A 22,212-nucleotide genomic window follows, 5' to 3' on the forward strand; every position below is an offset into this window, starting at 1 on the left:
GGAAGCGCCGAGTCTGTTTAATCTTCAGAGAGGGGCAGGATCAAGCCTGAGCCTCAGCTGAGACCCGCCCTCCCAGAGCTCCAATGGGTATGGATTCCCAGCATCAGGCACACGCCGAGCTCCGCTGTGATGAGATGCTCAGACTGACACACACCCCCTCACCTCCCACCGATGCTGCAGGGCTGCATCCAAATGCCACTCGAGTGACAGCTCACCTACCTAAGAGTTGTCTCTGCGGTTGAGCCTTGCTAGTAACTAGTTCTTCATGATCACACACCATTTTACATGTTAGTGATCCACTGCTGCAGCACTTCATTTCGGTGCCGTCTTAAATACTTAACTGTTACTTTAGGGGGGATTTCTCATGCATAGACATCACTGAACAAACTAGAGGCTTGGTTGATAAAAGGTTAGTTAAGTGATTTATAGGTCGTAGGAATACATTATAATACAAAGTTGTTATTAGCATATCAGAAACAAGTTAGAAGTAACTTTTTGACTCACTTGACTCTTACCAGGTTTGAAGAGCTGATCAGACATTCATATGCACCCATCACTCAATCTTTAAAATTTAGAAATACAGCATTAGTAAAAAACATACAGGTATGCTTGGACAAGGTAAGGGCACTCTTTAGACATCTGTTCCTCTCCAACGCACTCACAGGTCACATCTCCTTATTCATACATCTCAAATAAGTCTCAGTATCATTACCTGCAGTGTGCAGATGGGGAAACTGAGGCACAAAAAAACATGTTCACTAGGCAGGTTGACTAGAGAGCCAAAGGAACTTAGAGCCCCAGTGTGATGCACAATCCACCAGCTCTGCTCTGTATCATCTTAATTTTTGCTATCAGTGTTTGCATTTCTTCTCTGAGAAGAAATCCAAAATGAAGCACCACTGCAGCAGAACCGAGCAAGCCCATTAAGAGAGATACTGCAAGACCTCCGCTGTAGGATACATCAATGTTGAGTTCTAGGTGCAAGGCAGACCTTACAACTATCCCAAATCTTTCTGCAAATCTCTCCATAGTCACAGACTATTCCTGCATCAATCTGCCATTGCCTCATCCCGCTGTGACCTGGCCTAACCAAGCAGTTTCTGAGATTTACTTGGTTCCACTCAGCAGGTACGTTACCAGTACAAAAACACACAGAGAAAGCTGTATAAACCCTCAGACAAATCCTGAGCAGAGCCCAGGCTACTGCAGCCCAGGCAGGAGCGTGACTGGTGGGCACACACCTTACTGAGCTGCTGTGATTCACGCGCTGCCACAGCCCGAGGCTGGTGGGACATGCTGCAGAGGGCAGAGCCACCTTCCCACGTGGACACGGGGTTTAAGGTTTTCTATCAGAAGGCAGTAGGATGGGGCTGTTCCATAGCTGTACTTCTACAAAGGAACCAAAGCAATACAGCAGGTCCTCAGGTATAATACCAAGATGATCTTTCACTGTCCAAAAGCTCCCTAGACTGGTCAGAGGCCTATCACTTGTGTCAGCACTGGCAATAACCTAGAGGTCTTGCAGAGAGGTTCCTATCTACAGAAACTATTTGTGGCTGCTAGATCACAACAGTTAAAGTGGAAAAATCACAGGTTGTGTGCATGGTGCTATTCTGCTGGCAAGCTCAAAGCAGTACAGTAGGCCTGGGTCTGTGCGCAGGAACTAAAAAGCAGTTAAATATAAAAATAGAGCTTTAAGAATACCAAAACAACACGACAAGGCTGGTGGCTCCAAAATATCTAACACATTTAAGAACTGCATTTTTCAGGAAATATTTCAGTTAGAGAACTTCAGGAAAACTATTTTTCAAAGCCTGAAATAATTCACGTACATGCAGTAGCAACATAGGAGAAAGAGGGAAAGATTTTCTAGTATGCACTTAAGTTTGCAAGATTGTCATTCCAGTGTATTACAGTTCGTTGTACACATTACAGTTCTCTCTTAGCAAAAGCACAGTTGCAGCAGCATATTTTCAACTCTATGCCAAAGATTCATACGAAATTATTATTCTCAAGTAAGTCTTAAACACTGAAGAGTGGTTTCTGGAGTGTGACTGAACTGACACTAATTCTGCATCCACAGAATGCCATGTCCACACATTATCACTTAAAAAAGAGATTTCAGTAGAAATTCATGCATGTTGTATTCAATTCTGTTTATCATTTTTGGCTGATGATAGATTACTTAAAAAAAAATCTGAATTTTCTTAATATTTTTGAAGACACAGTTTATATTCTCATCTCAGTTCTCTTGCCTTTCTGCAAGTGGTTTTACCTCAAAATGGCTATTCAGTATTGAAAAGCACCTAGAATAATGTAATTTCAAGTTCCAATAGCATAGTGTTTTCAAACTAGTTGCTTCTCTCCTCTTCAGTATATGCTTGCTATTCATATTGTTTATATCCATTCAGCAAATGAGATACAAGATTTAGTCATTCCTGGCACTGGTGCCTCAGTACTAAAACCATGCAATCTGCTGAGACGCTGGTACCTGTAGTTCAGTGTATCTTTCTTGCAAAGTTCTTTAAGAAAGGTAGCGTGTGTATCTGCAATGGACACTCTGATGTCAGTTTTCAAGAGCTGATTTCCTTGGCTCAAAATTTTCCCTTCGGAGAAGTTTTAATTCTCTCAGTTCTTGTGGCTGTAAACTCTGGTCCACACCAGGAGTTAGCTTGTAATTTAAAGGAGATTCAATATAACCATTTCTGTACAGACAGACTCGCTTGCAGAATTCAAAGGTGCTAAACATAACACCGAAGTATGGGACAATCTGAGAAAATAAATTAAAAAAAAAAAAAAAGCAACATAATACAGAAAAGCAGTATTAGACTCTCTAGTATCATTCTTAGCTGAGATGTTTTAAAAAAGGAAACTTCTAGGACTTCAAATCTGACTTGATCTGCTAATGGAGCTGTGCTTATTTATATAAAATCAGAGTCTCACCTCAAACTAGGCTGGCACCTGAAGCATGCTAAAAGTAGGAGTTCATTATTGGTACATAACTAATTATAACAATATTGTGAGGGACAAGGTCTGTGCTAGCCTGTAGATTATCACAATTTGTCAAATACCTAAGCAAATCCTAAGCAACCTCAACAAATCATGATAGGAAATGTGGGATTTATTATACCTTAAGCAGAGTGACTAAATAGTTTTCTTCTTTTGCCCCATGCAGCATCAGCAGCTCAGGTGCCATGTGGCTTTACACCAGCCAAGGTAGGCCCAGGCACAGGCAGGCCATCACAATCAATCACGTTGTCACTCAATTACCACTCATTAGCTGACCTGCAGTTCTCCATGTAGGTAATCCTCACTGCAGCACTATAAAATGTATTTATGTAAACTAAGTTACCTTCTGTTTAAGCTACTGTGCTTTACTTCTTGCTTTCAACTCAGCAAGGGCTGTAGTAGCTGATATGCATGAGTTAAATAGCTGGTTTAAAGTACTACTTTTGACTTCTGGGGAAGTGGTTTATACAAGTGCAATTTTCTTTACAGCTTGGTACGTCTGATCACTGGAGCTCAGCTGAGAAGTAGAACTTGTTTAGCTGTCATAATTGGATGACTTGCAAGACCCCATCCATACCCTACCTTGTGTGTTAGCAGCACTCCCTTCTCTAAGGACATTCAGATGAACTTGAAAGTAGTGACATCCAGAAGCCAAGCTTACATTAAGAGAAATATGACCAAACCAAGTTCCAAAGCTGGTTTATAACCTGCCTGAGGTTATACTTGCTCCGTCACAGACTCTGACATCTATAAGCTGCTAATAAGTACGGAGGCATGTCATAAGCTTTATAACTCCAACTGTCCAAAAGTGTGTCTTGATTACTTCAGGGTAGTCTTTGACTGGGATGAAAGCAAAACCTCACCTTGAGCAGACTGGGTGTGAGTCCACTCCAAAGTCCAAGCACACCCTTGTTCTTCACAGTTTGCCGGAAACAGTCAGCCATGCCAGTAAAATGGACATCAACTGCTCCATAGTGGGGAAGCCAAGGACTCTGGGCCTGTTCAAGAGACACCCAGGCAGATGTAAAACAAGCAAAGGAAAACCGAAGTAATTAAAGATAAGTATTTTCTCCATTCTGATATTTTCTCCATTCTGGTACATAAGGAACATTTAATACAGGTTTCAACGGACTGATGCTGATTTTTCCATCAACCCAAAAGAATTGGCTATTTTGTCTTGAAATACAAACTAAAAAGGGAGGAAATTCACTCTCTGATAGGTACGAAAGAGAACTGTAATTTCACACAGCACTTCCTTTTGTGTCATGTTGCTACTAGAAATAAATCCCACCCTTGTGAAGACACCTGAACCAGATCCGTGTAAGGCATCAGCCCCACATCTGCCAGCTGCTCAGGTCTGGGGAGAGGAATTTCACATCGCTGGCAGGGGAGCACCTGTGAGAGGGAAGCTGGGGGCTGGCCCCAGATGCCACAGTGCCTTCCTGCAACTCCGATCAAAACAGAAGAGCACACTGACTTGACTCTGGCTGCTGAGGCTGTGTCCACACTGCAGTGAGAAGGGCAAACCACACTATGCGTTGAGCAGCAACAGCACAGCAGAAACAGAAGACCAGAGGTTTCAGCCCAGGCTGTACAAGCCCACCAAGAGCTGTAGGTGAGTAGCTGGTGCCTGTACTCTCTTATCTTTGCTACATGGTCAGTTGATCCAGACTGCTTAAAGTTTGCTTGGGAGCATCCTGCAGGACTGCAGCTACATTTCCAACTGCGGCACAGACAGTGTCTGTCACATGAAAGAAACTTAGTGGGTCATTTTTAACAGCAAAATCCTTCCTTTATTAATCTCCTACTGCGTTAGCACAGACAGGATAACCTGACCTTGAATAATCCCATCATCATCCATCTGTGCACATGCAGCCATGGGTTTATTTTGCCTTGGCAAATCAGGGTTTCACTCAAACACATGGCAAGTGCCACTTCTCAGTCAGAAGTGTGTGGGGACCCCAGGACACAGGTTGATGACTTGTGTGTGTAAGCTGATCACCACAGGGCAGAATGTTCATAAAAATGGGACTTGTACACTTAACTGATTGGTAAATATGGGTATCATTATCTCCTCCTTGATCTGAAACACCGTGTGGTGTAGCATTTTTTCCCTCCTTGGCCAGACTAACCTACAGCTTCTCAGAGCTGCTAAGCCTGTGACAAGCCTCTCATAAACTGACAAGTGGTGATGACATTTTCTAGATGCCTCAGCTATAGCATTTCAAATACTTGGCAACTTAGATGCTGGGAATGGAAACACATCAAAATTCATACCCCAGGTATACAAGAGAAGTTACAAATCAAATAATTTTAATGCTGTTACATCTCCTTGCATTACTGTCAAGTCTACTGCTAAAAGTTAGAAGCTGACAAAAAAACCCTAATCATGCCACACACTAACTGCACAGGCTTCTATATCTACAAAAAAATCACATATCAGGGGTTTTTTCCTCATTTTTTTTGTGCATGATTGAAATGCACATGAAATACTTCTGATGGCAGGTAACAGGTAAAACCAGAGTTTCATTTTGACAGGGCTTTGGGAGGTGATTTTGGAAAAGCAGTTGTCCACACTGAGAAAGAAGGAATAGGCTTCCACCACATGCTGATTTGTTATCTTCTGGATCCCCTTTATCACGTCCCGGCTCTTTTACCCCAGACAAGAGTAGGACTGAGTATTTAATCCATGGTCTTCTACACTTCCAGGAGATAACAGAAGCATTTACTTCTCTCTGAACTTTCCCAACAGTGTGCCTAATTTTGTTAGAGAAGGATTACATTTGTAGGGGAGAAAGTATTTCAACAGTTCTAATTGCTTGTCCCCTTTGTCTACATTGGCCTTGCTAACTCCATGGGGCTACAGCTGTTTCCATAATTCCTAACTGGGTGCAAGCTCCCACAGCTTCCTGTTTTAGTACTCAGAGAGGCAGACACGATGAGACTTAACTGCTGTGATTTTACAGTATTACCAGCCCTGCCTTTGCAGGTAGTTCAAGGTAATGGAGCTAGTCTGGTAGCCAAGGGTGATGCACATGTTCACTTATGCTCATTTGCTACGAGGAAGCTCAGCTGTCTGCTTGGCTCTGATACTTAGGGGGTGTAAGGGTTTGAAACAAAAAGGGGCCCAAACAATAGGCCTCAAACCAAAGTTGACTTCTGAGTGAATTCCCCGACCAGCAATCAGCATCTTATCAGCAGACTGAAGCAACCAGTATCTTATCAGCATGAAAATGTAACCCTGGGGACAATCCCTGGGAACTATAAGTAAACAATAGGAAGTAACTATAAATCCCAAATGTAAAGAAAAACAAACTCCTCAGACATGCCCGGATCCTGGCCAGATCCGGACATGCCTGAGTGAGGCATATCAATCTACCAGATATCTCCTGTGCGTTTTGTTTAGACTTGTTTGTTAAACTGTATAAAAGCTGGACCCTCTCACAGCAAAGACGGAGACCTCACCTACGAGTGGACGCACTGCGTAGGACTTCCCAATTGCCGGGAAAGGCTCTGCGACCCTTTGCTGTGACGGGGCTCCCCAGCTGATGCACGGGTCTGGATGATGGTAAAGTATGAGGGCAATTGGTGATGTATCTTTCTTAATCACTATAGCTACCTTTTAATAGTAATGTCTAGGTGCATTACCTTGCTTATTCTTTCTGCTATTTCTACTATAGTAAAATTTCTATTTCTACTAAAGTAAAATAAGCCTATTTCTTTAGCTTGGTGTCTGTGTCCTTTGTGTTAACCCCGTCAATTGGCAAAACAGGGTTTAAAAACAATAGCTAGCTCCAACAGTGAGAAAGAGAGAAATAATTTTTCAAGCCTTAATCCACAGTACTTGAGAAACTCCCACACAAAGACTCTCATGACTACTGTGGAAGATGCTGAGTGCTACAACTGAGACCTCAGGGACCAGTTCCACTAATGGTGATATTAGCACCAGGGGTGCTAAGAAGAGCACTCAGATGATGTAAGTAACCTTAAAAAGCATTATATCATTGTTTCTAAATTGGAGAGACATATATTTGATGGTTGGACCACTCGGTGGATAAGGAGTTGGCTGGATGGTCACACTCGGAGAGTTGCAGTCAATGGCTCAATGTCCAAGTGGAGAGCAGTGACGAGCGGCGTTCCTCAGGGGCTGGTGTTGTGACCAGTGCTGTTTAACATCTTTGTTGGCAACACAGACAGTGGGATTGAGTGCATCCTCAGCAAGTCTGCCAACAACACCAAGCTGTGTGGTGCAGTTGACACACTGGAGGGAAGGGATGCCATCCAGAGGGGCCTGGACAGGCTGGAGAGGTGGGCCCATGTGAACGTCATCAAGTTCAACAAGGTGGTGAGACACTGGCCCAGGGTGCCCAGAGAAGCTGTGGCTGCCCCCTCCCTGGAAGGGTTCAAGGCCACGTTGGACAGGGTTTTGAGTAACCTGGTCTGGTGGAAGGCATCCCTGCACATGGCAGCGGGGTTGGAATTAGATGATCTTTAAGATCCCTTCCAAACCAACCCAGTCTATGATTATGATAATGAAAAATGTAACAGCAGTCATAGGAGAGCTGGATTCAAAACCCTGTTCTGCTTTCTGGACTGTCAACCAGTTTCCACAAGCTTTTTTGGTAAAGGAAGTTATAGGTAGCCAAGCAGTGAAATGGGACAGATTTCTAAAATGCTTCAGGAAAGCAGGAATGCTGTTAACATGTGATTCCTTACCCTTTTAAGTCCCTTTGTGGTAGGCAGGACATGACCTGCCAGAATTAACTGCATGAGTTCAATTTAATGCCCTTTATTACTGTATACATTGAAAGGGCACATGAGAAATGGTTTTGATTACAGTACTCCTGCCTACAACACCAAGACAGGCGACAAGCACACGGCAGGTTTCAGTAAGGTTCTGCATTCAGTAAACACCTCCAGAAGACAGTTAAGTCAAACCCCACGATTTCTAATTTGCCCATAGACACTGACCTCTTCAGAGATTTACTGAAATATTGTTTATAGTGACATTGACCACGGTTAGAGTTGTTTTCAGGATTTCAGTCTGTGGGGTGAAGTGTGCTTTGCCAGTATTTCTGCTTTACAAGAGCAGTATGTTTGGACCCAACATACAGTGTTTAAGTAACAATTGTCCACAGAATCTCAGAATCACCTATTGCAAAAGGAAAACGAAAAACTGTGTTAGTGTGTGTTGCTAAAACTTCAGTATTTTGGAACACAGCCAAACAAAGTTAAATGTATTAATAAAAGAAAAAATTAGGAAGGTGTTTCATTTGGCACTGTTTTTAATGAAAAAAATAGCTGTGGGTTTTGGGTGTTTCTGCATCGTCGAAACATGTCTACAACAATGCAATCCTCACAACCACCCTATGGCACCAAAGCCAGAAAATGGAAGTAACAAAGTAGATCAAAGTAGTTTCTCTACCTTTTTTTCAGAAACCTACTATGACATGTACATCAAACAGCCAATCTCATACCAAAAAGATCAGGTTTATGACAGAGACGTTTCACGCCACGAACCTCAAAGAAGCATGATTTCCTTTCTTTTGACACCCCTTGACACAAGGGGCCTTTGCACGGAAACCTGTTTGTTATGAACATTTTTAAAGACTTCCTTCCTCGCCCAGTTAAGGCTGTCTCACACTGCAGAAGGGTGGAGATATAGTACAACTCACTGCGCTGGTAACAGAGTGCCAAGTTGTGAGTCATAGTAGTAGCGGGGCAAAGTTGCTAATCTTTTTACCTCTGATGGACAATGGGTTCTCTAAATGGTTAAAGCACATCTAATGCAGAACTGGCTCCATCTGCTCTCTCACAGTCTTTTACTATCTAGAAGCCACCAAGCCTACTAAGTCACTGTGATGCAACCCCAAAGTTAGCACTGTTCTATTTTGACAACCTAAACCCAGGAGAGACATGTATTTAAAAACCCCACCAAACAACTACCTGCACACACATTTTTAAATATAAACAAAATAGTTAAATAAGGGTGAAGCATCATGACAAAACTCAAGTTAATCGTTACCTGAGGACTCTTCATACACCATCTCTCCCATTGTCTGAATCATGAGGTGACTACTAGAACATAGTCCCATTTTGGGAACTAATCTCACAGACCCTTATAAAGATTTACCCTTCAATGACATTCACCCCCCAACCTTTCTCCTCCTCCTCCCTTCCTCTTAGGATTGAAGGACAGATGTAGTTTACCACAGCTGCAGTGGGAACCATGCCCATCAAAAGGTCAATCGCCTGAACCTTTCCAAGGCTCACAGTAGCCACACAGGGACCAAGCAGGGACCACCAGGTCAGGAAATGGCAGACGTGGTGGCTAGGCCACTTGATCCTGAGCCCAGAGCTTTGCAGATAAAAAATTCCCACTTGCACCCTAGAACATTTTGGTTGGCAACCGTCCAAACGTACATGTATCAGAGACTATTTGGAAATACTTCCCTCTCAATGTACTTTTTCCCACTCTTCCCCGTTCACAAAGCTTATTGGTACAAAGGTTTGCTTTTTTTTTTTTTTTTTTTTTTTTTTGAGTACACAGTACTGTTGGCACAGAGTATGAAAGCTCGACTAACAGTGAATAGCTGCCATAAGTGGTATGCTACCCTGATGGTAAACATAGTAAAATTGCTTGTTGTTTATATATTTTCAACAGATTCAGGTGTCCTACACTTCTGATCAATTAAAAATTACAGGAACGCACTTTACAACACAGCTCAAGAGTTCACATTCTTAATCTGGAAGCTAAAATAGGAAATCTTTGCAGTCTGGATTAATAAGGACACATGCAACAGGCAAGCATAACTGTAGTTCAAAAGAAACAGAAGAACAAAGATTGCAGTTTTCATTCAAGCTAATGCCACTACAGTCAACAGAAATTTCACTCAAGCAAAGGTTGAATGCTTGAAAGAACATTTAATTCTACTCAGATAAGAAAGAATTAAAATGTAAGTAAGTATTAATATTGGGAGGAAAAAACATGCATTCCCTTGGGCTATTCAATCCTTTCTCCTGGACAGCCTCATTTGGTAGTCATTGTCTTTTCTGTGTCAGTGGTTTGGTAATGCTGACTTACCCCTGGCTAAAGTCCCCCAAAGGTATTCAGGCATGTAGGAAGGTAAATGATGACCAGCTATCAGGAGGCAGTGGGTTGCAGAGCAGCACAGGAAAGCAGCTGACCTCCAGCTTCCTGCACCCTAGGAAGATGTCATTTTCGTGGTAACCTGAACTGGGGCCAAATCATCTCTCCTTTTTAAGATCAACAGCACCCAACGAGCAAAACAGTTTACTGCTTGCTCAAAAGTGCAACTCTTAGCTCTAAATACATTATCACCAGGCATGTTGTACCCTGAGGCTTCACAGTTTGTTTCAGAATCCTTCCTTTGCTACTGAACCTAAGCCTTTCCTGCTTTTAACACCTGCAGTATGAAGAAATATTTGATATGGAATATAGAGGTCTTTTTCCTCAAGGCAGTGCAAATCTCTTGCATGGACACCTCTGGGTGGTTTCTGAATACCTTGTGATGTTTCAGCTCAATCCTGACAAATGGGTGCACCATTTTCATGAACATTATCCCTAGTTAATTTAATGATGCAAACCTTTAGACAGACTAGCTTGGTCCCACACTTCACACAGTGAATAGGAACGCTAGTTCTGGCATCTCTTGCTGTCTGTGTAGGAACTGAAGAGAAAATTAACATTTTACAGGTTTGGGGTTTTACAGAGGACATATTTCCATTGGCCTTATGTGGATGAGGTAAGGAATTACACCAAATCAAAATAAATCAAAGAGAGTGTCCATAAGGTTTTAGCTCCTGTTTACAGAGTATTCTGCATAATTAATCACCTTACATGTCACAGGCACATAATTCTAAGAACAGACAAATACAAACAAGGCCCTCCTGTATAACTGATGCAAAAGTACTTATGTTAGGGGTAACAATGGTAGCTGTCACTCTGGAGACATTACTGTCACCCTGCTGAAAATTATGGCTATAATAGCTGTGTGCACACAGCAGCGTATCCTGACCCATGTCAGGCCACATCACCTGGGTGAGCTTACTGACTTTAAAAGGGTGGGGTGAGTTACCCTGTCTGATTTGCCCCAAAGCAGATTAAAGAGCTCTTGCTCATACCACACTGATCACAGCGCTGCTGAGACTGTAAGAGGCCAGTGGCCATGCTCATCTGGCACTACCAAGCCTAGGACTGGGAGCATGCCGGCCACTTCAGTGTCTGGGAACACCAATTGGAGAGAACTGCATTCTCCCCTCCCTCAGACCTCTTGCATTTCAAATGGGTGCAGTGTGTTTTCCTGCTTTTCTTCAGCAGACCACTGTGCAGTGCTAAGGTCCTGCTGTAATCCACCTCAGAGTGAGTAATACATACTTATCACACCACAGCTCCTTGGTTAAAGGCCACTAGATGTAGAACGAGCTGCCACAAGGCAGACCTGACTGTTAGATCAGCCCAGGCCTGCTTCCAGTTCTTAATTTATGATTTTTTCCTCTTACCTGCTTTTTCTGCTAGCACTGTTCAGTGTTTCCACTTCACAGGCAGGCAGACTTCACAATTCTCTCCTGTGGAAGTCTGGGCATCTAAGAGAAATGCTTCTGAGGTTTGTTCAGATGCACAAAAGCTGATATAGGCTGTTACAGAAGGCAAAGCCTATGTGACGCTCAGTAGCTTTTTTCAGGCATTGTCTCAACCATTTACTGGTCCAAGTACTTCCCAAAACAGTAGGGCACTGTTCTGCAACAGCCTCAGAGCAAGTGGTATACAATACCTTTATAGCAACATCAACAAACCAGTAAAAAATACTGGTAGCTCAAAGCATTTAGACATGGGGAAAAAGAACAGGAAGGAAGGGATTTCACCAAAACCAGCATCTGATGTCTATTACCTATTTGTTAATAATCAGAGGAGCCAGGCTGGTACCAAGTTCAAGTATCAGCCGGGGCATGGGGTCCTGGCTGATGACTGAACCCCAACAGCAAGGAGAAGGGGAGCATGAGATCACAGGGAGCAGTAAGAAAAGTAAGAGCTCACACTGCAGCGTCCACCCTCAGGTGAAATATTTTTGGAATTTTGTCCCTATCTGTGCACTTGTTTTCACAAAACTTGAAGAAGTTCTATCTCTGAAACCTCCACTCCTCTGTCAAGTTTAGTTGAAGTTGGACAGCAGTTATTGGGAGCAAGGACAGACAGCTAGCAACCATATATGCCTTACTTCCAGAGAAAATCACACTAAAAGTAGTAATATTACTCCTTATTTGCTTCCACACTATTGAATTTGCCACTCTGTGTGGTCAAACGGCTCCATCTCTGAAAATTTTCAAGGCTCAGACTCCCATGTTCTTCACTATTAAGGGGTCTCCCTGAACAAAGTCTCAGAGCACATATGCTTTTGAGATGTCGTGTGAACCACATGACCCAAAAAAGGATTTCTTATTTTTAAACCAGGTCATGACTCCAATAACTTTCATATTCCCAGCTGACAAGAACACAAATCTCACAAACAGCAGGGACACCACAGCTTGAGAGCTTTCAGAGGCTGCCATGCCAGCACCAGTGACCGTCTCCAGTGACAGAGCTCTCTTTGCAAGTTACTCATGTTTAAGCAATGTAGAAGCACTGTCTCGTGGTTTCAGCAGAGAGAAGGTGCTTTTTTAGAGAACATTTATAATTTTACTTTTCAAAGATTTGTTTACAACCCAGCCACTGCACTCTTGCTAGACTGACTTTTACCATTCAAGGAACATAATTAGGGGACTATTTTAAAATAAATACTTAAATAACAGTACTACTTTTAAAGAGACACTTTAGCATCTCCTTTAACTGACTTCAGACTAGAAATGTGACAACAGGGCACAGGACTGCATTTACCATAAACAGGCTACCTCACAAAGGGAATGACTGCTTAGTCTTCTTCAGGTTACTAAGAACTCATAGCATTCACATACTTTACAGCAGATTTCACACTTGCAGAGCATCTTGTGTTTCGAAGAACCAAAAAAAAAAAAAAACCCAACAAAAATCCCCAAAACACATTTCAGATTTTTAAGTAGCTGAGGCCTAACTGATTTACTTTGTCACTGAAAAGAGGCTACTTTTTGGGTGATGCATGGCAACAGTTTACACTAATAAAGAACAGTGAGCTTGTTTGTTTATGGCAGTGGAGGGAACTCAAAGGCTGGATTTTAAAACAAAAAGATCACTACTAAACAATACTTTGCCCAGAGAGGTATCTTCACAACTTCAGGATGCTGCAGTCAACACCAAAAATGTGCTGAATCCTGCCATATACTAAGAGTGTGCTTATTCTGTATTACAAGGGTTTGATGGGAAAGCTACATCTGAGTAGCATGTACTGGCAAATGATAGTTTCAGACAAGTTTTAGTCACAGAAATTAAAATAATAAATTATACCATCAAAATATGAGGATAGGATGAGCTTCTGCAAAGTTTGTTCATTTAAGCAGGTGAGGAGTAACTGTGAAACTTTAGGGTCATCTTTGTGCATTTGCCTAACAAAGCTACCAAAGCCATGGGTCAATCTGGAATGAAGGCTGAGACGCGCCAGCCAGGGGTATCTGAGCCTACCTCTGAGGGTCATGTGCACAGAGGGAAATGCCAAACTTGGGTATTAGATTTGTGCTGACCCTTTGCATGTTTGTAGACTTTCAGTTCTACACATAGCCTGGGATCGGTGTCATTCTAATAATAATCTCCTGTATGACATATAACAGCTCTAAATTCATCTTCCCTTACTGAAATGCCAGAGCTCAGTCCAGTAAGCAGTTATGAAGGTCATCATAGGCAAAAAGATGATGTAGGGAAGTGGAAACATTACCAGTGCTTCCCTTAGACACAGACTCATTCATAGGAAGGTATTTCCCTGCTTAAGGCAAAAAAAAAAAAAAGTTCTTGTAATACAAGTCTGCAAGGTAAAAGTGCGGTACTTCAACATTGCTTAGATACTGGACTTAACAAAGAACATGATATTATGAGGTAAGGAAGGAAAGCCAAGAATAATTCAGAAGGATATAAAGATCAGTAAGTTTTTGTTCAGAAACTGATACAGCGTAAGAGTGAGTCAGGAAAGCATTTGATATAGAACATCCCTTTGAATAACCCTCTCTTTCACTAATCCCCTTCTACAGATGCACAACAAAAGCCATATTTCCATGCTGAAACATGCATACAGTACCTCTTAATTCTCTAACATGCCAATCAGGAGCAAAGTGAAAAAAGGAAGACAAAGGAATAAAATTAGGATAAGCACAACATAGAGGCCTCACATATTCAGTAAGACTCACTGACATTAAATAACATTTCTTTTAAGAAAAATATTCAAGTATATTTAGCGAACACAGCATCTTTGTAAAAAAAAAGGTAAACATGATAAAGATAATTCTAATAGCAGAGGGGGGAGGAAGCCATGGTTACAGAACAAATCTGACATCATAAATCATCACCAAAACACAGAGGAAGAATTGTTCACTGACACTCAGCTCCTACTCCCACAGATGTCAGTGACAGAAGCTGCTGACGTCAGAAGTGTAGGATTCAGATATGTAAAATGAGAAAAGATGAAACAAAATTATTACCACTGAGATTAAAAATAGCACCTTATCCTTCCTCCCATAGCAGAGTCATTTTCTAGTCAGTGCAAACAATTCAAGTGTTGTCTAGATAAGATGGATGCAGTGAACTCCTCCAAGACTGCCTGGCGTATCAGGTAGATCGGAACTGGATGTTCTGGTCTCAGGCTTGTGCTCAATCTCAGAGTCAAAGAAGACAGCCTTGTGTCCTATTTCTCAGCTTTTGAAGTTCCTGAGACTGCCTTACAACACCCTGGTTCCCCATCACCAAGTTCAATGGAAAAGTCTTCTTTGGCAATACACTACCTCCATCTGTCAGATCAGTGGGACAGAAGGGAAGGACTGATATGGACCTCCACAATGAGCTGGGTTCCTCTTTGTACACAAAACAAGTGTTCATTGCTTCAGAACAAAGACAGCATTTCCCTACGTGCATGGCAGAGCACTCACACCACTCCTGGGGGTTGCTGAAGGCTTTGGTACACCCCTCACTATCAGCCAGAAAGGTGAATCACTGAATGGAGGCTGATCAGAATACAATACCTGAGAAAAGCTGCAATCGGAAGTATCTGCTCCCCTGTTTTCTACAGAACACTGAAATGTCTTGAAGCATTTTTTCCCCCCTGCTTTATTCTCCCCCTTTCTAGGTCCCTTTGTATGATACCTTTTCTGGTAACCTTTCCTAGACCTTTCTCTTTTCTGACCATCACCTTGCAAACTGAACAGGCCAGCAAGTAAGCACAAAGCAGAGCTGATCCCCGCAAAGTTGGCACATGCCCTGGTGCTAACTGTGAAAAAGAAACTTCTTGGATGACCTTACATGAATTCCAGTGAGCTCTTAGTATCAGCTTGGGTGTGCTTTTCAACAGGTCACTCTGCTGCACAAGCCTCTGTGACTTAGGTAATTTCCAGTATCAAATGAATTATGGGCTTTTGCACCTAGGCAGCTAGTTCTTCTGAAACACCTTTGCCTTCTCCCATGACTTCAGAATAAATCACTGAACAGGAAGTGTTTCTCTAACCTTGGAAAATCACTACTCAGTTGCTGCAATGCATCTATGAGGAAAAAACCCTTTTGTTGTCAAGCCCTTTTTCTGTCCAAAGTATTTTTAACATTATCCACTTCCTACCTACTTAGGCAATAAATCCACTTCCCTTATGTCTATAAGTGCCAGTCAGATGTTTTAAGCATCCCGTTGGTGAAAGAGTACAGCCTAGTGGCAGGAAAATGAAAGATGGGCCTGTTCTCTATTTGCCTGTCAGGACAAAGCTTGACACAGAACTAACATCACATCAGTTACAACCGTAAGTTACCTTCAAACTGATTACAAAAACTAAATGTTCAAGTAACTGAGGTATCAACAGAAAACATTAAAAGCGGAACAGCACAGTAAATGCTTTTCTTTATTCTTTAGGGCAACACAGGAAACTGTACTGTTGTGAGTCTAAGGATATAAAGAAAAAGACAACTTGTAAGGAATAATTGTTTTTCTTAGACCCACTGATACAACTGAAAAAAATGATCAAGTTTTCACGCTCAGAATTTTTTTCTCACCTGAGACATTTTATGAGATACCTGATGAAAGGGCTCAACTTAAAGCTTGACTTCTGGACACATCAGCTACATGAGCTGGTCTAATAAAAGACCTGCTGAGGTCCTCTGTTACAAGACAGAGAGGACAACAAAGGCTTTTGTGCCACTGGATCTGAGCCCTGTCTGAAAAAGGGAACCTGGGGAGCTGGACAGGGGAATTCACAGTTTCGCTGACCTTTTGCTAGCTTGTGACTTACCAACCAGCATACTGCTTGATGAAGGAGGCAGGGATCTATATAATGTCACCACGATAAATGACTGCTTTTTTAGTAAGATCACAAAAGCTTCCCATAAATCTGCCGTGCCATGAACTAGGCTGAAAGAGCAAACTCATATGCCCCAGCCCACGAGCCACCAGACAACAACTACTATTCACTGTCACTCTGCTGACGAAGTTGTAATGAAAAGTCAACATCATAAAATTAATTATGTCAGTGAGATGGAAGCTGCGCCATAGTGGCTGTTTTGTGGTTTGGTGGGGGTGTTTTTAGATCATTATTACTAAATTTTCAAGAGAAAGGATCAGCAGGATTATATAAAATGATATAGTAACTTGATATAGTAACTCTTGTGTTGTTGATGCTCCAGGAAAGCAGCCACAACAGCAACTGCAAAGTCACTTGCTAACCAGAGGAGTCAGAAATAAGAATGGGGATAGTTCTGACCCTTCAGACTTAATACCTGCTGTGAAAGTTTCCTGTGGTTTCCAGTACATAGGTCAGGCATGAATCGCAGATATACAGGCTCCGAAAATTATATAGATCTTATTCATCCTGTCTACCACCAAGGACACTGAATGCCTGCATTTGACTGAAGGTTTGCAAATTCTGAACTGTGAAAATTTGATGGAACTGCTATGAAAAAGAAAAGAAAGAAAGCTAAAGACAGAGTCTGAGAGTATACATATATCCCATGATAGCACTTGAACCTACCTTAAAAGTGTAACAACACACTTGTAACCATAATTTTCAGAGTTTAAAAAAACTAAAAACAAACCAAACCAAACCAGACCAAAAAACAACCAAACTAAAATGAAGTCTCTGTAGCCTACTGATAAAAGAAATAAAGTGGTGCTCATCATCATTTGGTTAGTCTTGTCCTAAGCTCCTGCAATAAGCATCTATAACAAAGTACTAGTAACGTGAATGCTCTGTACCTGCATCTTCCTCTTGACAGTCTCAAAGGGGAAAGAAAGTGTCTGTGCCACACTAGCTGCTACACAGCCATTTATGAAGTTCTGAAGAGGAGTGAAATGAACTATGGGTTCTTGCCAGATTTTGTCCAGATTGATGTAAACAAAGAATGAGCCCGCAGAAAATGGGACAGCACCTAGAAAGCAAAACGTTTATATTAACACAGTGCACACTAAGAAAACAGCTGCTCATCACACAACCTAAAAAGATGGGCTGAGCCACTGCCAGTTCACGCCTCGCGTTTCTCAAACCTGATCAATATTTTGAAGAACTTTACTTTTTAGTCACTGGTTTACCACCAAACACCCATATTGTAGCATCTAGATGTGCTGATAGGGGCATATATTTACATATTAAAATGTGCATGTTGTCAGAATTATTAACTGCTGTAGTCTCATGACAGGTCAGCTCTTTCTCCAGGTTATCTCTTTTGTGAAAAGCTCTTACTCCAGTCCAACCCAACCCTAGCAGATATACAGGTAAAGAGAGTTGCCTCTTCAGTCAAGCTGATGAGGGATACTTCTGTCCTCCCTTGCTTGTTTCATGCTCTCATTCATTTTATAGTGGGATCACACATTATTATTACGATGATGCATTTTTTATAATGTGATATTGTGAAAAAGTGGACTCAAAGTTAAATGACATTTTTAAAGGCTATGGAAAGTAAATAAGTAATTAAAAAGTCATTTAATGCAAAGAGAGAATATCACTAATCTTCACTTTTCACATCAGTTACACATGACTGCTCATACTAGTTTCACTGAGCAGCTAGGGAGACACTCACACCTAGATAGGAATTAGCAACACTGTGGATTTTTTTAAGAGTTAAATGGTGGAAATTTTGCATCCTAGCACAACGAGATCATCTATAAAAGGAAAAGAGTATTTTGTTGAACACTTAACCATACATAAAATGCAATGCATTTGGTCATAATTTGAAGCAATAAAGCTGCAGCAGAGGTAATCTGTATTGTCATGCCTTGTAAATCTACATACCTTCTACAGAAGAACACTATTATTGCCTTTTGAAATCAAGTGAGCAAATGAACACACTACATAGCTGCAATAAACAACGTGCAATGAAGTGATTTTCCCCCAGTATTATTTTACCTAATATAGCTGGTGAAACACCACGGTAGAGTGCAAGAAGTCCTTCTTGATGATAAATTTTGTAAAAAGCATGAAGAATTCCTTCATAAGATGGCTCCAGTCGGTTCTGCACAATGAGACGTGTTTTAATTACGTCAGTGGGGTAAGTCACGATGGTTGCAACCATGCCAGCCAGACTTCCTGCCATGATGGCTCTCCAGTGAGAAATATGACCCAACTCATCCGTGAAAAGTATAACAAGGCTAGAGTAAACACATAAAAGAGGTACCATTAATGACAGCATGAACAAAACGCATGAAAAATTAAGGCAGATCAATCTTAATGTCACTGTTCTTCTGCCCATAAGCCTCTTCAGCAGCAGGAGTTAAATTTTAACATGTATTTCATCCAAGACCTTACTATATATTACACCACACAAGCATCAGAACTTCTGTGAAACGCATGTGAACTGGCAAACATGAGGAGAGTCCAAAAAACACACCTAAGAGCCCGAAGAAATTTTGGGCAAATCCATGCTGCACAGAAGTGCAGAAATGCAAAGGTTATATTTAACAACCAAGTCAGGGGATGGAATATATAACACTGCAAATGCAATTTGCTTTGGTTTTAGTGTTACTGAGCTAAAATACTTCCAGTACCTGAAAGGGTTTTTTTAGAGGTAGCTTGTATAGTTCTACCTGCACCACAGTTCCCAGCATGGACTAAACTCAAATGCTTGAGTTGTGGTACGGTGCTGGAGGTCCAGAGCACCAGTTCAACAATGAAAAAAAAAAATCTTCAGTGATACAGGGACTAATTGTTCACAGGAGTTACTTGTTTGCTTTGCAAGAGACTTTTAAAGTAATTTTTGACCACAGAATCCTCATCTATATTTCCATCTACAGGATGAAAATTACCATGACTCAACATACGTCTGCAAGAACTTCTCTGATCATCAGTCATCAGTTAGAGAAATTGGTCCAATCTGCCAAAGTTATCATATAAAAAGAAATACATAGATAACGTCATCACAGGCTTTCTGCGAACAACTGAAACTTCCTCTGTTGTATATGTTGGGACAGAAAAATCCAGAGGGATACTTGTCTAGAGAAGATTTTTGTCCAGGCACTATTATGCTCAAGAGTTTAAGTCTGTATTTGAAATTTTTAAATTGAAGCACAAAGTTTCAAAGGCTAACCTACAACTCATGCATTATTACTCTATTTTGGAAGCATTAACTAAACCGCCTAAACAGCAGACTTACATTTAAACTACACAGTGCTACTATGTCCAGACGAAAATAATTTGCAGAAATTTACAAGTCACTACTTGCTCAGTTGATGTTTTTTCACACGAGCATGTGCTTTCTACTACATGACAGATCCCTGCATCTACTTGCCTTGTGCCCTCGAGAGAGCTCAGAGCAGAGAGACTAGCCAAGCAGAAGCAATAAGGCATAAACTTTTTTTCCTACGTGTCTTATACAGTCCCTAAAGCAACACAGCCTGATTTTCCTGTGTGTGCACAAATGCGTGGGAAGGGTGGTGGGGTGTCTCTAGGCGCTACCCAGATAACATTTAAAACTGGCACGGAAAGACGGAGTCTGTGCGCAGTAACCACAGACGGAATGCCATGCCAGCTAAACACCCCTTCCCCAGCCAGCTCCCCCCGCACCGCCGTCCGGGGGCTGCCGACTGTGCTCAGCCCAGGTCCTTCTGCAGTTGGCAATACTATTTACTTAAGTTACCATGTAACATTTCTCTTTTTGTGTCTCTCACCTTTATATACACTATTTTCCCATTAAAAAATACATTTAAAAATCCCCAAATAATGTACCAAGAAATATGTTTTATTTATTTTATTTAATAAATTTAGCTTTTATTTAATTTCCTGGTAGCTTACTTCCACCTGTAATTCCCCGCACAAACTAGAGACAAACTATAGCCTTGCAAAGGGAAAATACACTGTTTCAAGCTGAACAATGAAGTTAGCTATTTCGCTCAAAATCAACTGGTTTATACCACTTCAACACACTGACTCTTCTGAGAACTTTAAATGACATTTAAATCACTGTTTCTGCCTTCCCACTGCCATTATCCCTCCCCTTGTTTGACCACGGTGTGCATTACAAGCAGGACACAACAAAGCTGCCCTGTTGCAGGGCTGCTTCATCCATCACGTCCTGAAAGGCACAGGCAGAGAGGGGAGGATGACTCTTGCTCAGCCAGATGAAGGACAAACCGCAGCAGGCAGCGCAGCGTCAGCCCGGGCGAGAGCGGCAGCGGGCTGGATTGGCCAGCGCCGGCTGAGCCCATGCTTCTCCCCACCCCGCACGAACTGGAACAACCCATCGCCCAGCTGGGCGGAAATGTCAAGCGCATATCATGCACACAGCTGATCTTAATTTTTTTTTTAAAAAAAAAAAAAAAAAAAAAAAAAGAAACCCAGCCCTCGAAGTGGCAAACATGCTGGAGTGTGCAAACAGTCAGACACTCCTTTGAAAGGCCAAAAGATACTAAAAGGCAGCAAAAGGGAACGGTAAGAAACCGTGTGGGTTGGCAGTACTCAGCCAGCACTGCTCTATGTTGATCCTGCTGCAGTCCTTCCAGTGCTTACCTTAATTTAATGCCTGTGTATTACTGAAAACAAGATCTTAAAACAATGATGTCACATATCGACTTCAAAACTGATCAAATTTGCATAATAACTGCTGCAAAACAGAGTAAAAGACTGGTATCATGATTTTGTTATTTTATTTGATACAAACAATATAAATACTTGAAAGCATATAAACGAATAAAATAAATTGGTTGCAAAGAACAGACATTGCAGTCACATTTGTAGGTAACACTGTAACTGAATTTCTAAAGGAATCTGGCTGAGCAGAAGACATTTAACAGGCTATCAACCCTTCAGCATTTGAAGAACGCCTATAACTTTATAAGCAGTTGCTGGCATATCACCAGACCCTAAGAGCTGCTATGCGCTGAATTAACTAAATAAATGAAGTTAGTAGCCAGGGTACGCGCCTCTGGGGAGAGGGGACACACAACCAGCTAGCCATCCAGCTGAGACAGAGACATTAAAGCGCCCCTACGGACTCAGCTCTCCACTTCCACCCCCTTCTCTTTTGCAAAGGACAAGACAGGCCGGAGCCAGAGCGCAGCCCGCCCCACGGAGCCCTGTCCCGGCCGGCCCGGGGGGCCGGGGCCGGCGGCTTACCGGCGGGAGGCGGCGAGCTGCAGGGCGCTGTAGGGGAAGAGGCGCAGGCAGGCGATGAGGTTCCCCTTCCAGAGGGCCCGCACGCCCTCGGCGCGGCAGAGGCTCTGCCCGGCGCCGCGCAGCCCCCGCCGGCAGTGCCAGGTGCCCACCTGCGCCAGCACCGTCAGCAACTCCAGCGGCGCCGTTAGGCTGAGGCTCAGCGCGCCCGCCAGCCCGGCGCAGCCCAGCCGCTGCAGGGCGGTCACCCGGCCGTCCCGTCGCCAGGTGGCCATGGCCCGGCGGAGCGGAACCGATCGGGACGGGACAGAGCGGAGGGGCCGGGCCCGGCCCGGCCCGGCTCGGCCCGGCGGGGCGCGGCCAGCGCGGGGGGCGGTGGCGCCAGCCTCAGCCGCCGGAGGGCGCTGTAAGGCGGGGCGCCGCACGCCCCGCCCCATTCACCGCCCACTCCCAGCTCTCGCCCCGCCCACGCCCCGCCCTCGCCCCGCCCACGCC

At 42.7% G+C, this 22,212-nt stretch overlaps 1 protein-coding gene across 1 annotated transcript; it reads right to left on the bottom strand.

Annotated features, from left to right (window-relative positions):
• Window positions 1–399: 399 nt before the first annotated feature.
• On the bottom strand, window positions 400–22,098 carry SLC25A43 (solute carrier family 25 member 43). The gene is made up of 5 exons (XM_042807121.1): window positions 21,721–22,098; window positions 18,520–18,761; window positions 17,373–17,545; window positions 3,873–4,007; window positions 400–2,770 (listed from the first exon to the last, which is right to left on the bottom strand). Exons 1-5 carry the CDS (start codon window positions 21,990–21,992, stop codon window positions 2,567–2,569), a joined length of 1,026 nt encoding a protein of 341 aa, XP_042663055.1. The 5' UTR covers window positions 21,993–22,098; the 3' UTR covers window positions 400–2,566.
• Between the last annotated feature and the right edge of the window lie 114 nt (window positions 22,099–22,212).

Source organism: Tyto alba, unplaced genomic scaffold, assembly GCF_018691265.1.
Source record: "Tyto alba isolate M040663 unplaced genomic scaffold, T.alba_DEE_v4.0 Super-Scaffold_5, whole genome shotgun sequence".
NCBI lineage: Eukaryota > Metazoa > Chordata > Aves > Strigiformes > Tytonidae > Tyto > Tyto alba.